Here is a 14700-nt window from a genome sequence, read left to right as displayed (position 1 = left end):
TCCCTTCTAATCATACAATCTGAGACTTAAGCTGGTGCAAAAACACAAGTTATGCACACACACACATTTCATTTCAAATAAAAGGAATCTTACTTGCTTGTGTCATCTTTGTCTGTATTGTATATGACTTGTCTAAATCAAATTTAAATGAATAATAATTATAATATTGTAGGGTCTTCAATCTGAAGTGCCTTAAACAGACTGTGGTTCTAAAGTTATGCTATATAAATAAAATTGACATTGAAAGGCAGACATATACACCGACACACCAAAAGTTACACACAGGTCAGCACCCGATGTTCGTGTTGTATCGTTCTCTTCATTTAGCAGTTATTCCCAAGATCTGCACCCTCATCTCTTCCTGCTTGACTTCATTTTTGTCTCCCCAGCCCTACAAACACATCAAACACTAGAATGATCCAGAGCAGGGAAAAAAGTCAAATAAATGTGAGTGAGATGAAGGGAATCTGAAAACAAAAAGTAATATCCACTTCACAGCCACACTGCAGATGATTCCCCTATTCATCCTCCACCTCCTCCCTCTCCCAATATCCTCCTTTCTTGGTTTCCTTTATTGTGGGAACGTATTACAGGTGTGGTGTGTGTTCACTTGTAAGCAGCAGAAACATCGATTTTCTGTCGCCTTTAGAGGATAACCAAAGGATATAACACTGCATGATGGGATGCTGTGTCTGTGTGTGTGTGCCATATTGTCAAGATTAGTGGAAGGAAGAGAAAAATATATATGTATTTACCTCACTGACAGCAATACTAGCGCACGATAAAAAACACCACACACTCTCCCCTCTTAACAAAATGCTTGCACACCTGAGCAGTATTTTTCCATGTTTTGCACATTGTATACAGAGCCTTTCTGAGGCTTCGGTAGAAAATGATCCTATGACTTTAAAATTGGGGGTTTGAACTAGTTTATTGTGTTTATTGTGAAGGTAGCAGTGGGTGTAGAAAAGGTTTGAGAGCAAACGGTTGAAAAATATGTAGGAAGAATGAGCTCACACAACCATACACAAGTATGTGTGTGTGTGTGTGTGTGTGTGTGTGCGCGAGAGAGAGAGAGAGATTTGTGTCAGCGTTGTAATTCGTCTGCACTGAACCATGCCTATTGTTGTCCTTGTAAACTGAGAGCAATGAGTGTTTCATTCAAGATGCGTCTGATAACAGAATCTCTGCCGTATGAATTCAATTAATAAAGCTTCTCTCTCTTTCTCTCTTTCCATCCTTCTCTTTTTTTCATCCCCATCCTCCTCTCCTCCTCCCCTCTCAGGTTACGGTGGGGTGGAGCTACTGTTGGTGTTGTGGGGCCTGGATCTCTCTTCACCCTGCCCTCGCCACTGTATCTGCTACACTTCACCAAGCACTGTCTCCTGCCAGGCCCACAACTTCCATGCTGTGCCTGAGGGCATCCCCGCTCAGAGCGAGCGCGTTTTCTTGCAAAACAACAAGATCCAGCGGCTACTTCGAGGGCATTTCTCGCCCACTACCACTATGCTGTGGCTTTACTCCAACAACATCTCCTATATACAACCATCCACCTTCCATGGCTTTGACCGCCTAGAGGAGCTTGATCTTGGGGACAACCGGCACCTGAAGGCCATTGCCTCGGACACCTTCCTGGGCCTTGGTCGGCTACATGCCCTTCATCTATACCACTGTGGCCTGATCACCCTCCCTCCTGGGATCTTTTCAGGCTTACATAATCTCCAGTATCTCTACCTACAGGTACACGGATAACAGCTGCCTTTTATCTCTATTGTGTACTGCATCTGCCACCACAATCGCATTATGGTTTAATCTGTCAATCAAGTTGGTTCAGCACTTACGCCCCATGAATTGGTCCCTGATCAAATAACTGAGTGTAATGAAAATACCACAAGCTTTCCCGAAACAACAATACACCTATAGTACAACTTCTGTGGCTAACCCCTGCAAGAGAACTATGTAATCTGAATCCATGCCTGAATATATGATTTCATTAATTACATAGTAGGTTTATGAAGAGAGAAGGATGATCTATTTATATCACGATGGAAAAATTGTTAAGATTGGCAGTGAATGATAGTGGTGCATTTACTGCAAAGTATCTTTGAGCAAGATGCTGAACCCTCAGTGGCCCGCGATGCAGAGTGTGAGTATGTGAACAGTAAAGGTTAAAAGTGGTTTGGGATAGAAAAAGAGGAGTTCAGTGTCGTGTGGATGATTGAATGAAGCTTGTAGTAAGAAAGTTCTTTGAGTGCTTGAATTGAGTACAAAAGCGCTATGTAAGTGCCAGCCCATTTATCAAATATCTTTGGGTCTGTTAAGTGCAAATGTCAGATGTCTAGTAGTTTTGACTTGCTTGCTAGATGTTGTCAGTGAGCTATAGCAGTCTGATTTAGACATGAAAGAGACTGGTTTTTACCTATTTGGCCTGCATTTGTATAGCGCTTTTCTAGTCCCTAAGGACCCCAAAACGCTTTACACACTTTAAGCGTCATTCACCCATTCACACACGCATTCACACACTGGCGATGGCAAGCTACATTGTAGCCACAGCTGCCCTGGGGCACACTGACAGAGGCGAGGCTGCCGGACACAGGCGCCACCGGGCCACCACCACTAGGCAAATATGGGGTTAGTATCTTGCCCATGGATATTTGGCATGCAGCCAGGAGGCAGCCTGGGATCGAACCACCGACCTTCTGATTAGTGGTTGACCTGCTCTGCCACCTGAGCTACAGCCACCCTATAATATTATATTATTTGTGTTCAAATAAAGAGTCTGTTTAGATTTTTACACTGCTCTGGAGAAAACCTATGTACTATAATACTATACTATAATTCATAACTTTATATGAAGGGGTTAGAAAATTCTGTTTTCAAATCATATTTTTGAAAGGACAGTTTATCGGCACTAAAAGTGCTCCTACAACACGCTTTACTTTCACAAAGGGGATAAATTCATGATAAAAGCCTCATCAGATCATGAGCTGCATTCCCAATGTTGACAGAGAGAAAATTGTTGTTACTATGGGCAATTTTTTTGAAGCTGAAATTACACAGCTGACTGTGTGACAGCTGACTGTGCGTGTGAGTGTTTTTCTCCTTAATGGATATGTTTTATTTGATTTATGTTTTTGTTATATTGAGAGTTAACAGCTCATAGCCTTTTTTCTTACTTTCTTACAGTACTTACTGTTTGTAGCTTTTAAGTGCTGTAACTGTTGCAATTTGAATTATGGCTAATTGGGTATTTATCCAAAAATTTTTTCCTTTCTTTTTTCACTGAACTGAAAATTTAAGGAACCATGAGTGAGTTAAAACTGTCCAAAGGTTCATTATGAGTAAATGTTTTTTTCATTGTTTCAACCCTACTTAGTAGCTGAGGCAACAGCTACAGACTGACATGTTTGGAAGCATTTTTACGTCAAATGTTTGTTTGTTTGCTTTCAAAGAAACCCCAAAGGGAAAAAAATAGAGAGAAATCAGTTGGTAGAATGAGAGTAGATTACTCCTTATTATTTATTTGATATAGTAATCTCCAGTCAAAAACTCAAAACATAGTTTTTAATTCAAAGGGTCCACTTTTGAGCCCCTTAATCCACTTTATTTAGCCAGTGCAAATTAGACATCCGGCCAACCACCCAGTTCAGTTAGTTTATGCATGTGTTCTCTATAACACACACACACACACACACACACACAACAAACACACATGTATAGTTCATTTAATGATTAAAATTAACATATTATCTGTATCTTGTATGATTCTAAAACAAACAGAAAAATGCAAATGCAATGGATTACTCATACTCAAGTAATAAAAACTATGCTTGATGTCTTGCAACCCATTTTAAGCTTCTCTTTTTATCTTTCCTTTTTATTCCCACTGGCAGGATAACCAGTTAGAATTCCTAGAGGATGATTTATTCATCGACCTTCTGAACCTCAGTCATCTCTTCCTACATGGCAATCGTCTATGGAGTCTTCGCCAGAACACTTTTCGAGGTCTAGGAGTCTTAGACCGGCTCCTTCTCCACCAGAATCGAATCCAGTGGGTTGATCGTCAGGCCTTCCATGACCTTCGGCGTCTCACTACTTTGTACCTGTTTAATAACTCCCTCACTGAGCTGTCTGGTGCCACCCTGACTCTTCTGCCGGCCCTGGAGTACCTGCGACTCAACGACAACCCCTGGGAGTGTGACTGCAAGGCCCTGTCACTTTGGGATTGGCTGCGGAGGTTCAGAGGCTCCACCTCCTCTCTGATGTGTGTTTCGCCGCCTGAGCTGGCGGGGAGGGACCTGAAAACGCTCAAGAAAGAGGAGCTGCCCAGTTGCATATCAGGCGAGAGTCATGCGCATGGCGCCCCAGGTAGAGAGATTGAGCACGGGGAGTCTTTAAACCACCTGAATCGTCACAGAAACCATCACAACCACCATCAGCGGCCATACCTGCCCCACGGGGACCAGTACAGCTTGCCTTCACCCTCACCCCTACCACGGCCACCTAAAGGAGGCCGCCGAAACTGTACTCGCCGTGGCCGCAAGGCAAAAGGTGGGCTCAATGAGGTGCAGGTACTTCAGGAGGGGGGTGAAAAAGACTACACTCCAGATGGTGATAAATATGACCTGTCTGCCACAACAAGGAGGAAGAACAAGTGCATCCCCAGAACTTCCGTTGGCCCACCAATTGGGGTCCAGAGAGCTAATAACAAAGCAGGGTCACATCATGCAGGTTTAGTTTCGTGTTTGTCATCAGCTCTGCTGCTGTCACTCTACTTTGTGATCCTACGTTGAGACAGGAAACGGACACTGTTGTGCTGGTGATGCAACCATATGATTCATTCTCCTGAACCACCTTGTTCTGGCTCTTTAAATGAGGCATGTGCACATAAATGTGTGTGTAAATGACTGTGTACAAAGGACATCACTGAAAATCCCTGTGGTATTAATGCAGGGGTCATTCTGAGTCATAATCAATACATGTTAGTCAGGGAAAACTATTTTGCCCATTTGCTTTGATGATGTCACCAAGGGAAACAACAGGAAAACTTTTGTGTCTCTGGCATCAACTGCTTCACTGAATTTATGTACAGCCACATAAAATAACAAGCCAATAATTCAACAACAGGAACACACAGTAAGTATCAAAACAGTTCATGGCTCGGTTCTCTGCGTTTAGCCCCTGTGACACGATAGCGCTCTCAACCGCAACCTCCATCTGTCAGTCAAGCCGAGAGGAAGACATACTCATTTGTAGCTGTCACCGTACTCACTCAGCAACACCTTAAGATCAAGAAAGAAAATACCGCTTACCCAAGTGGCAGGAAAATGAGTCATTGTGAAACGTTTTAGCAGTAATAGCTATAACCATTATATACCTGCAAATAAAGTGGTTTTCTTTCACGTATCAGGACAAGTTTAATGTAAATCTGTATGCTTAACTTTTAACTTTTTAGTCTAAATTCTGAAAGTACCACAGAAATTGTCACTCAACTATTCGCCATTCAGGTCTTCAAACTGTTGAAAACTATAATCTGTCCGTGCCCTCACATCGAAACTTCAAAAAGCCATTCAGAACTAACCAATCGTTCGAGGAGCCAGCTGGTCACAGTCAGTGTAAATGAATGGGAACGAGTGACTGAAAAAAATTATGATTTTTTGTATTAATGTTTGTATGTATATGTGTGTGTGTATGTGTGTGTGTGTGTGTGTGTGTCCTCTAAAAAAATAAATTAAAAAACGCTAAAGCCATGCGGGTAGAATGAAGTTAGAAAGCAAGAGTGCCTATTGAGAGCCAGTTTCAAATATGGGCAAAACTTTGGAATTTCATTCAGCCTTTGACCTCTGTGGCTACAAAACAGAGGCTCAGCTCATGCAGGTCAAGGAAAAGCTGAGGCCTGAGCCAGACTCACAATTCCAAGAAACAGATATGCACTTTCCTCTTTCATACCACAGAGGCTATAAATACATCTTCTAAAGAGAGATGATCCAATCCAAATATTCTTCGGAAGCTTTCAATCAGATGATGATCACCACAAGTCACGAAATCTTCTGCAAAGATCCAATCTCTCAAAATCTGTGATGATCACCGGACGACTGACAAACTCCTGGTTTACTTTCTTTGTTTAGTGTGCTCCAAAACAGACGGACTCATCAATGTGCAAGCCCTGACTGGAGACTTGGATTTTAATGCTGCTACGTTTGAGGAGAGAGAATCCCATTGGCCTTTTGTTGGCTCGGGACTCCTCTTCAAGAAATTAAAAAAAGCACAGAAAGAACTGTGTGACATGGCGCCCTTTGAGAGGTTCAAGCACACACCCTCTAACCCTCCCAAAATAGCCCAATCTATCACCTTCACAGCCTTCCTGTCCCACTATAAACTCCCCATGAGTCCAGGGTTTTTGAATCACAAACAGAGCACCACAGATAATGCCGAGACTTTGACTCAGTCATTCAGCCAAAGTGCTCAATGACAAAACCTGTACAGATACTCATGGGCCACCCGGGTACCTTGGCAAGCCAGTAATGCTAAAGATCTCTTTGTTTCTTTTACAATTACAAAGTTATGAATCTTATTTTGAAAAAGAAAAATACCCTTTTATGCAAAAGATGAACTATAAGCTTTCAAAAAAAACAAGCTAAATAATTGACACGCTAACAAAAAGCACAAAGAATAATGAGTTTAGTTTTGCTGGCATCCTAAAAATACCTGGTTTTGATGGGAATTCATGAGCAGGGCCCGCATTTGTACCCTGCTTGGGTGTGTTTCCCGCTGAGCCCCGCCTTTTCATGTCTCTCTATCTAGATGTCGGGAAGCCTGTCACTTGAGTCATTCTCCTGACATGTAGGATTTAGAAATCCCTACTGGTGAACTTGTTTGTGCTGCTGTTAACCCAGAGGTGATGTAAATTGTGTCTGTTTATTCCTGTGAGGATGACTTTTATATATATATTAAAAAAGAGAGAAAAAAAAGTGGATAAACCGATTCTCTGATGTGTCTCAGTAGTTCCCTCAAAAAAAAAGAGAGAGACTAAAAACAGGGAGCTTGAGGCTGGAACTTTTATTATTATTTTTTAAATATGATTTTTATCATTATATCATTTTTCCTTTCGGTCTTTTTTTTTTTTCTTGTTTTGTTTTCGCTGACTCACTGAAGATAAACGGTACACTGCACTGCTCCACCCCCCAACCCCTCCCCTTACCGCTCCTCCTGCTTTCTTATTCATCCCCTTTTCTCCCTCCCCTCCCTTCCCCTTCTCCTCACCCCTCCAGAACTTGCATCCTTTCTCTCTCCTTGTCTGTCTGTCTATTCTCTTTTCCTTCTCCTCCTTCTCTGCTCCTTTCCTTGCTACTCCCAACACACACACACACACACACACACACACACACACACACACACACAGCTCTATCTCTAAACTCTTTTCCTTTACTCTCTTCCTTTGTGCAACCCAAATGTTTTGTATGTGGTTATCAAACAATGCCAGACTCAAAAGCTGTTTATAAATAACATTAAACAGAAAGTGTCCTCAAATGGCTGAGGTGGTCTTGTGTTTGTTTGCCTCCCTTTTGTCAGCGCATATGCGCATCTGTCCGTGTGTGGCTAATAGACATACGTCTAAAATGAGCCCTGGGGCTGAATGATAAGCGAGTGAAAGGAGAGGAAAATGGTTAAAAAGTTTTTTTTAAAAAAGAAAAAAGAAAGCTAATGAATAAGTATGCACATCATCTACTGCTCGGAGAGAAACACTCACATTTAGCCAGGATATATTTTGGCCTCCTTCATGTCCTAGTTTCACTCACTACGCTGCAGCCTCATATTAAATATGTATCAGAGTGAGTGTAAGCACATGCGCGCGCACAAACTGTCAAATACACTTACCTGTCGAGCTCTATTAGCTGCGAGGGTGCCAGTGAGTTGTCTTGCGTCGGGTCAAGGCGAGGTCAGCTAGAGCGTTGGCATGTGCTGTGCCTGCTTTAAATGTGTTCATGTTCATGTTCATGCGTGTGTCCACATGTGAATTGCTGTATTGATGCAGGCGTGTGTGTTTGTGCACTAAATATGCATGCTCACCGCTGTACCTTGTATGCACACTGGCTCAGATCTAGCCTGACAGCCGGCTAGGGCAGAGAGAGGTGTGCCTCTGAGAGACAATATCACTGCTCCGTTTGTAAAACAAAGCTGACAATTGGGAGAGAGAGAGAGTGAATTAGACACAAGGATTTAAGGCAGAAGGGTGGATGTCCATGAAGTACTTATCAGCGCCAGACAGACCAGCGGCCAGGGGACAGGAAGTCAGCATAACACAGGTGGCTCCAGCATCAGCGGCTGCTGGTGTACAGTCGGTCGCTGCGTGAGTCCCAAATGAAGCCTGGGTTGCAGCTTACATGTGTTCATTCATGTAGAGGCACTACTCAAAACCACTAGAAGCTAGTATTTAAATTAAGCAGAAAGGTTCTGCATCAGTGAGTTCGGGGAGATTTATGAAATATGAATCTGTTTCTAAAATTGAAGTCACATGGTTCAAAGGGTATTAATTATAAAGGTAGTTGAAGTAAAAGGTTTATGAGCACAATAAAGAATGGCCAGTGAAACTGCAGGAGGTGAGACGTATGGAAGATGTGAGGGAAAGAAGACTGAATACTAATTTCAGATGATGAAAAAAGATATTAGACTAAGATAAGGTGAGAAAATATAAAGTGCGTTTTTTCTAATGACGTAAATTTTAAAAAGTTAGTCCCATCACAACTTACACCTGATTACGTCAAAGCCTATTGAATTAAGAAATCCCTCAACACATCATCCAAATGATCTAAAATAACTCAGGAACAGCTGAGAAACAACATCATTAGTCTAGAAAGGGTTACAAAGCCATTTCTAAGGCCTTGAGTGAACCCAGCCTGGTGAACCACAGTGAGAGTAATTATCCACAAATGGAGAAAACTTGGGACAGTGGTGAACCTTCCCAGGAGAGGCCGGTCGACCAAAACTATTCCAGAAGAGCATCAGTTGAGGTCAGAGTCCATGATTCAACAGTAAGAGAATGAGCAGAAATGAGGAAAAATGGCATCCATGGGAGAGGGGCATTTTCACATTAGATAAAAAATTTCTTGATGATTGGTACTCGGATTATTCAGCAAAGGAATGATGGGAAACACCAGCAAGTCTACCTCTGAATACCTCAAAAAAGAAATTCACCTGAGATGTTTTGGCTTGACCTTAAACAGGCCATTCATACGTGAAAATCCTCCACTGTGGCTGAATTAAAACAATTCTGCAAAGAACAGTGAGCCAAAATTCCTCCACAGTGATGTGAAAGACTCCTCCAGTCAATGCAAATGCTGGTATTGTAGTTCTTACTGCCAGTTATTAGATTTAGGAAGGAAATCACTTTTTCACACAGGTCCAGGCAGGTTCAGATTATGTCTTTTTCTCCGTTGAATGACTGAAATAATTGAATGAATTAAAAACGGCGCTTTGTATTTATTCAGCTTATCTTTGACTAATATTAAAATTTGTTTAATGATCTGAAATACGTCATTGTGACATATATGCAAAATAATTTCTCAGCACTACATAACAAATAAGAACATGATGAATTAATAAAAATGACAAAGTTGGCAAATGTCAAAGTTAGGAATCTCTGAACAAACAGGAAAATTTGGGTAGAAATTAGAGATTTTAATAAGTACATATGGAAAAATAAAACAAGAAAGGTAAAAGTGAGGAAGAGAAGCGTGATAAATAATAGGAAGGAAAGTGTAGGAAGAGTTTGGAGAAGAGAGAGAAGAAAAAAAGCAATCAACAGACATAACAGATGCTGTTAAAGTCAATCAGAGGAATGGAAGGAGGAAATTAAAGAAGAGAAGGAAGCATGGGGGAAAAAGAGAAAACGTTCAGAGACAGATGTATGCAAGCTTCATGATCAAACAGTAGAACAGCTCATCCACTAGTTCAGTCCCTAAGCTGAGGATCTAAAATAGCCGCATGTGAATATTTATATATATTCCATCGGCAAAGAGGCCAGGCAAAATTGATTTCTCTGTGTGAATCCCCAAAGAGTTGAGACTCAGCAAAAGAAAAGCAGCAAAGAGCAAGGGAGAGTAAAGCGAAAGAAATAAAGCTATTCTAGAAAGAAAAGAGGCAGATTTTTGTGAAATGAGTCAAAAACGAAGAAATGAGAGACACCTTTGGCTAAACGCAAGTGTACAACTGCACCGCACTGATGCAAATGTTCGTCTCGCATACAATCTATACCAGTAAGACTGCAAGAATATAATTCACACTATCTTACTTGATTTTCATTCCCATCACCATCCGAGTGCATTGCATCTCTCGCGCACCAGCTCACATGCCTTACAGTTGCTGGCTGTAAGCACCATTTAACACCAGCCATCTTTCCATGGCCATAACCATCAAGCTACATTACTCTCATTATCGGCAAATATATGGTTCTAATTAGAGAGAAGGTCAAAGTATTGAACCGTGACTGAGCTAGTGGAAACTGTGAGCTTGTACATTTCTAGATGTGAAACTTTTTCAAAAGTTTCAAGTTTGAAGTTAACACTTGCATGGCACTTACTTGCTGATGGCCAGTGTAATCCTCCTGTACTGGGTTGCTTCTTTATGAAGTGCGTCTACATATTATTGCCACTTGACAAGCCTTATTGTCATAAAAAGGCAATAAAAGTTCATGTGCATATGAAAAATCAGCAAGACTCACACACAGTTTGAGGCGTTTTCAGCCTTTTAGCAGCAGAGACTTACACAAGGAAACGTGAGAAATGACATTTGAAAATGCAGCTGAAGTTTTCATTACCTCTTGTAAATGTGTTATAAATCAAACATATGTCAGAGTGATTTCCTAAATTTTAGAGTCTTGCTGCAGTTTTATTAAATGTTTCATCATCCTGGATTTATGTTATAAATAAGTAAAATCTGTATCTGTGCCATAACGTGGCAGCATATGCACTCGCAGAAACAATATTAGTGTTAGCTCCATTTTTAATGCACTGTTCTTTTTTTTTACTAAGCAATCTGGAAACTGAGGTCAAAATTAATTGAAACACATCGGAAAGGAAGTGACAATAGGCAGGCGTTTTTGTCACCATGCTAGTTCCCATCTGAGAAATTAATTTCACTGACAAAGCATGGCTGCACAAGAGTATAGCTTAGAAATTATTTGTGGGTATGAATAATAAATGCTGTGGAGAGCAAAACAATCCAAGAGTTGGGCAAAATGTGTTTTGGATACCTTAACTAGAGCCTATAGCTATACAGCCTGGTGAGACCCACTTCGGCACATTGTATGTATGTAGGTATCCTAATATGCTGTCACTTAAAGTTCGCCACAATTGGTATCTCAGTGTGCAACAGTGTGAAAGAATATCTGAGAACTTGTAATATGTAACATAATACAAGTTCTCAGATATTTTTAAGCGAAGCTTATGCATTCCTTGGTGTTTAGCCTGCTGGTCAAACTTAAATCTGTCATCATCACTCTGGCCCAATCAGCTTTCTTGCTCGCCTTCAGCCTCTGTCTCACCTGCTTTAAATTGCACTGCTTTTCTGTCATTTTGCCTTTCAGACTTTCATTTATGTGAAACACCTCCACCTCATCTCCACTTCCTTCTGTGCCACCACTATTTTTCCTACATTATAGGCTCCAATCAGAGTCTAATCGTAAAAATAGTTAAATGTTTAGTTCTTTTCAATGATCTCTCATTATTAAAAGGTTATTTTTGTTAAGGAGAGGCTGTGTTGTGTTGGCAGACAAAGAATAAACTTAAAAGCAGCTTTATAGTTGAACACTCATTGAATACAAAACAAAACAAGACCTAATATTTCACAATAAGAATCTTCCAGGAAAAAAAAAACACACTATGAAGAAGGCAGAACGAAGACAGAGACCAAAGGGAGACGGACAATAAATACAAACCCATGATAATAAGCAGATTTGAAACAGGTGGGAATGCAGCCATGAAACACAAGAGACTAAAGACTACCAAAGTAAAACAGTAAGTGAGATAAGACAGACTAACAGCATACAAATTTTCACATAAGTAAAAACCAGAAGAAAAGGCCAAGTGAACAGAACAGGAACACAAGAGGAGATCAACCTAAGGATGTCAGAGACAAAGAAAAAATAATGAACAAGAAATAGGAGTTAAAACTAACCAATACACACAACAGAAGTATAAAACAAAAATAATCAAAGATTCAAAATCAGAAAAACTCCAAAGATCCCAAAACTCAAAACGACCATGAAAGCTCGACTAATTATTTAAATATTTCAGTGTGGACCAAAGCAGTTGGATGAGTGACAAAGTGACAGACTGACATTGCCATCCGCCAGCAATGCCACTACTCTAAGTAAACATGTGGCTGAATGTCAGTCTTTCTCAATGTCCTAATGTCAAAGTTCTGTGTTGTTTGGATCATTAAATGCTAGTTTGTCAGGTGCTTTCTATTTGATTCTGTTTGCTAATAGTGTACACTTTTTCATCCTCATCTGTGTTCTTTAGCATTTTGAACCTTTTGCTATTAGTTACAGTTTTGTTTGTATTAAAGCTAAAATGTTCCCTCGGGGTCTCCTGTGTTAAGTTTATTCCTGTGTCTGTGCTTCCGCGTTTAGTTATTAACTGTCGTTTCCTGTTTTGTTTTGGTAGTTATTTGTCTCCTGTGTTTTGCGTTTAATTTTACTTCCCCTCCCAGCTCATTGTCTTTGATTACATTACCTGCGTCTCCTTACTTTCCTCTGTCCAATTCCCTGATTACCCTTTGGTGTATAAATAGTGCTGTCTTCCCCTCAGTCTTAATTTTGGTCTTTACCCTTACTTATGTGTTCCCTGCCTGGATACGGTTTTGTGCTGTCATTTGGGTTTTTGTGTTGGCTTTTCCACTGGTTGAATTAAAGGTGTATTTTCAGTTCGTCCAGTTTGCCTCAGGAGCCTGCATTTGGATCCCTTAGCTGGCAATTTATGGCACTTATATTGTTTGGGTAAATATTTGTGTTCAATATATGTAAACAGGGTCAGCCAGAGCATAAGAACTGGATGGGAGCCAACTTGAATGCAATGGAGAGGTGGGTGTCCACGAAACAGAAATTATTACACAGTGGGAAACCGGGCAATTTAGATGTAAAATGTAGAGACACTCATAATTAACAGATTTATGCAGTTGGCATATTTACAGGCTACACAACAAATTCCAGGATGAACAAAATGTACATTAAACCTTGTTAAGAACCAGTGTGTATAATTGTGCACATACAGCATACTGAGAAATGTGGACACATTTACAAAAGTGTACGTAATACATCGCTAAGACAACATAGTAAGCAATGCAGGAGAAATGTTTTTATCAAGGTGCACAAGCTGTGTAGTGCACCCACAATGCATTAGGACAGCTAGAGCTGGCCACTGTGACTGCACAATCTTCTCAAAGTTTTTGTTTTGCAATTTTCAGATCACATCGTTCTTAAAAGACAGCTGCGTAGGTTCAATGGCCTGTTTTTAGTTCCACAGAGATGTGATTGGTACTTCTGTCCATCCTCTCCAGAAAAGCTGGGTTGGCTCAGTGTTCTTCACTTCTTAACCTCTATTGCTCCAGATGTTGTGTGGCTATTAAAGACATTTAGTTATTGCAAATGTGGGAAGTTGACTCTTTATTACTGTTTCATTTTTGCACTGATCATCACCTGCACACATGTATATATTAATCTGCTTAGCACTTTTAATTCTTATTTTTATGTTTATTTAATTTTTGTCTTACAGTATGTTTTGCACTAAGTACTGCAGCAATTTCCTATGTTGTAAACCTGCTCAACATTTGGCAATAAAACTCTTTCTGATTCTGGTTCTGATTCTAATCTATATGGCTCGATTTTACTTATAGTTGCAAATGTATGTCAGGGCCCATAGCCCTAACATGCGCTCATCTCCTACCCATGGAAAGTACTTTTCAATGTGAAGCCATGTCACTTTCTTAGTTTTTCCTGGAAGTTAGGGAAAATTCTTCAGCTCTATTTTTTCCAACAAAAAAAAAAGTCACCAAGACCTCCGTTACTAATGTGGCCCTATGTATTATTTCTGAGGGCTCTGCTGTACTGGGTGGTTTGAAACCACTTCTGGTGGAGACAGCATGTCACTTTTAGTCCTCTACCTTCCTATTAATTCCTATGCCACAAGTCCTTCTAAATGATTAATTATTTGCCTTTCTTTGGCAGTGAGCCATTCTCTTTTTAGTCCCAGACACTTGGGATTACCCCCTACATTGATAAAAGCTTGTCTTGGGTTTTGATCTCATCACAGTGTCCTGGCTTCTGAATTCACATCCCTTTCAAACCACCACACTTGGCTTTTGCAGTTTGGGGACATTTTACCATCGAGAGTATTTCTTATATTCTCTCGGTAAGCCAGAAGGTGAAAGGCTCGACTATCTCAACTGCTTGTGGTTACCAGAATTCTTTTAAGAGTTGTTACTTATCAATTTATGAACCTGTAAATCTAACCATTTGTGTGAACTATGCGACTCACTCTGGGTGAGTCTGAACTAAGAATTTGAGTTTTCACAATCATTTTGTTTTTCAAGGTCACCCATGTATCGAGCTAAATGCTCGCAGTTAGTTTACTTACTTCGAAAGATTCTATTTTAGACATACTTTCTTACTTTTGATCAGTAAAAGACCTTTTCTTTTTAAGC

The 14700-nt window shown here is 40.4% G+C and overlaps 1 protein-coding gene across 1 annotated transcript in view; it reads left to right on the top strand.

Moving 5' to 3' along the window:
• The window catches only part of rtn4rl1a (reticulon 4 receptor-like 1a), a 114795-nt gene extending 100639 nt beyond the window's left edge, over nt 1–14156 (top strand). Inside the window, exons 2-3 of the mRNA XM_085174151.1 lie at nt 1286–1740; nt 3894–14156. Coding sequence (XP_085030277.1) covers nt 1286–1740; nt 3894–4793 — 1355 coding nt within the window. The 3' untranslated portion in view covers nt 4794–14156. The remainder of the gene's footprint in view (nt 1–1285; nt 1741–3893) is intronic.
• The last annotated feature ends 544 nt before the right edge of the window (nt 14157–14700 follow it).

This window comes from Neolamprologus multifasciatus, chromosome 10, assembly GCF_963576455.1.
Source record: "Neolamprologus multifasciatus chromosome 10, fNeoMul1.2, whole genome shotgun sequence".
In the NCBI taxonomy this organism is placed as follows: Eukaryota; Metazoa; Chordata; class Actinopteri; order Cichliformes; family Cichlidae; genus Neolamprologus; species Neolamprologus multifasciatus.
This window is presented reverse-complemented; position numbering and strand designations above follow the sequence as displayed.